The 1,641-nt window shown below is 68.4% G+C and overlaps 1 protein-coding gene across 1 annotated transcript in view; it reads right to left on the reverse strand.

Moving 5' to 3' along the window:
- Positions 1-1,641, reverse strand: part of LOC103903588 (probable beta-D-xylosidase 2) — a 5,519-nt gene that overhangs the window by 1,884 nt on the left and 1,994 nt on the right. Inside the window, exons 2-8 of the mRNA XM_009284817.1 lie at positions 1,421-1,591; positions 1,256-1,347; positions 1,007-1,164; positions 823-926; positions 504-728; positions 263-348; positions 9-93 (exon numbers count right to left, since the gene is read on the reverse strand). Of these exons, the coding sequence (XP_009283092.1) occupies positions 9-93; positions 263-348; positions 504-728; positions 823-926; positions 1,007-1,164; positions 1,256-1,347; positions 1,421-1,591 (921 nt within the window). The remainder of the gene's footprint in view (positions 1-8; positions 94-262; positions 349-503; positions 729-822; positions 927-1,006; positions 1,165-1,255; positions 1,348-1,420; positions 1,592-1,641) is intronic.

Here is a 1,641-nt window from a genome sequence, read left to right on the forward strand (position 1 = left end):
CCCGCCACCTCTGCCCGCGAGTACTGCTGGCACCGCGGCTCACGGCAGCCTGCCGCGAAGCTGACGTTGGCCATCAGTGTCTCCAGCCCTCTCCTGCACCAGGGAAGAGCAGAGGGCACGGGGGCTGCTGGGCCCCAGGGTCGGGGCACCTTGGGGATGACCCCCCTCGCCCTGGCCCCCAGCGAAGGGTAGAGCGGCTCCAGCAGCAGCCCCAGGAAGTGCCCAGGACCAGGGGATGGACGGCAGCACCGCACTGTCTCACCGGGGAGTGTAGATGTACCGCGGCTCCGGCACCGGCGCATAGTCCCCAAACAGCACCCGGGGGTTGTCGGCGAAGGGACCCACCACCTGCAGAGGGCAGAGGGGTGAGGGTGGGCACTGGCAGCCCTGTGCCACGCAGCCTGTGGCTCTCCAAAGGAGGGGACACCTGCGTGCCCGGGGTATGGAGCCAGCAGCCCCTGGGTCGCCGTGTCCCCCTGCACGCCTCCATGCACGGTGCTCACTGCAAGGCGCTTGCCGGGCAGGTCCCGGGCCCGGAGGGGCAGCGTCCCCCGCACGTTCTTCAGCAGCACGAAGCTCTTGACAGCAGCTTCCAGCGAGAGGTTGCGGTGCTCGGGGCTCTGCACGGCGCTCAGGTCCAGGGTGCTGTAGGGGTTCATGGCCGGGGGATCGAACTCTCCCAGCCGCATCCGCGTGTAGAAGAGGGGCCGGACCCGGTCGCGCAGCATCTGTGAAGACCCCGACACCAAAACCTCGGCTGTGCTTGGCGGGGGCAACCCCGGCTCCCTGCCCGCGCCCCTGGCCCCGCTCCCCCCGGCTCACCTGCAGTGTGATGTTGCCCATGGCCAGAGCTTGGGGGATGTGCATGAAGACATTGTTCCTCATGCCGTAGGAGAGCTCCAGGTTGCAGCCGGCATTCATTGAGGCTGCCATGTCGGTGAGAAGGGAAACCGCTCGTCACGGCTGCGTGATGCCCGGGGACCCCGCGCCCGTCCCACGAGCTCACCGACTGCCGTCTCCAGGAAGGTGCGCGTGTAGTGGTGCCCCAGCATGATGAGCTCCAGGGCCCCCTCGTCGCTCACCACGTAGCCCTCGAACCCCCACTCGCCACGCAGGATATCTGTCAGCAGCTTCTTGTTGGCGCAGGCGGGAACGCCGTTGATCCTATTGGAGAGGGGATGGGGCAGCCCGGACAGCCGGGCACCAGCCACCCCATGGGCAGCCCAGCCTGCGCAGCCCCCACCGTGCTCGGTACCTGTTGTAGCTGCACATGAAGCTGTAGGAGCCGGCGCGCACGCACGCCTGGAACTGGGGCAGGAAGGTGGTGCGCCAGTCCCGCTCCAGCACCTGCAAGCACCATGGCAGAGAGGGGTCAGTGCCCGGGGGGCCGCCTGCTGTCCCAGGGCCCTGCCACACTCACCTTGGCGTCGAAGCTGAGCCTGGAGACGGGGATGTTCTCGGGGCCCCCGTGCACGCTGAAGTGCTTGCAGCCGGCGCTGGCCTTGATGTAGCGGGGGTGCTGGCCCTGCAGCCCCTGCACGAAGCTGCGGGCTAGCTCCCCACTCAGGAACGGGTCCTCCCCGTAGGTCTCCTGGCCAAGGCACAGGCAGGGCACACACAAGAACCCACACACCCCACACC

The sequence above is a fragment of the Aptenodytes forsteri genome, unplaced genomic scaffold, assembly GCF_000699145.1.
Source record: "Aptenodytes forsteri isolate BGI_AS27 unplaced genomic scaffold, ASM69914v1 Scaffold7, whole genome shotgun sequence".
NCBI classification, from domain to species: domain Eukaryota; kingdom Metazoa; phylum Chordata; class Aves; order Sphenisciformes; family Spheniscidae; genus Aptenodytes; species Aptenodytes forsteri.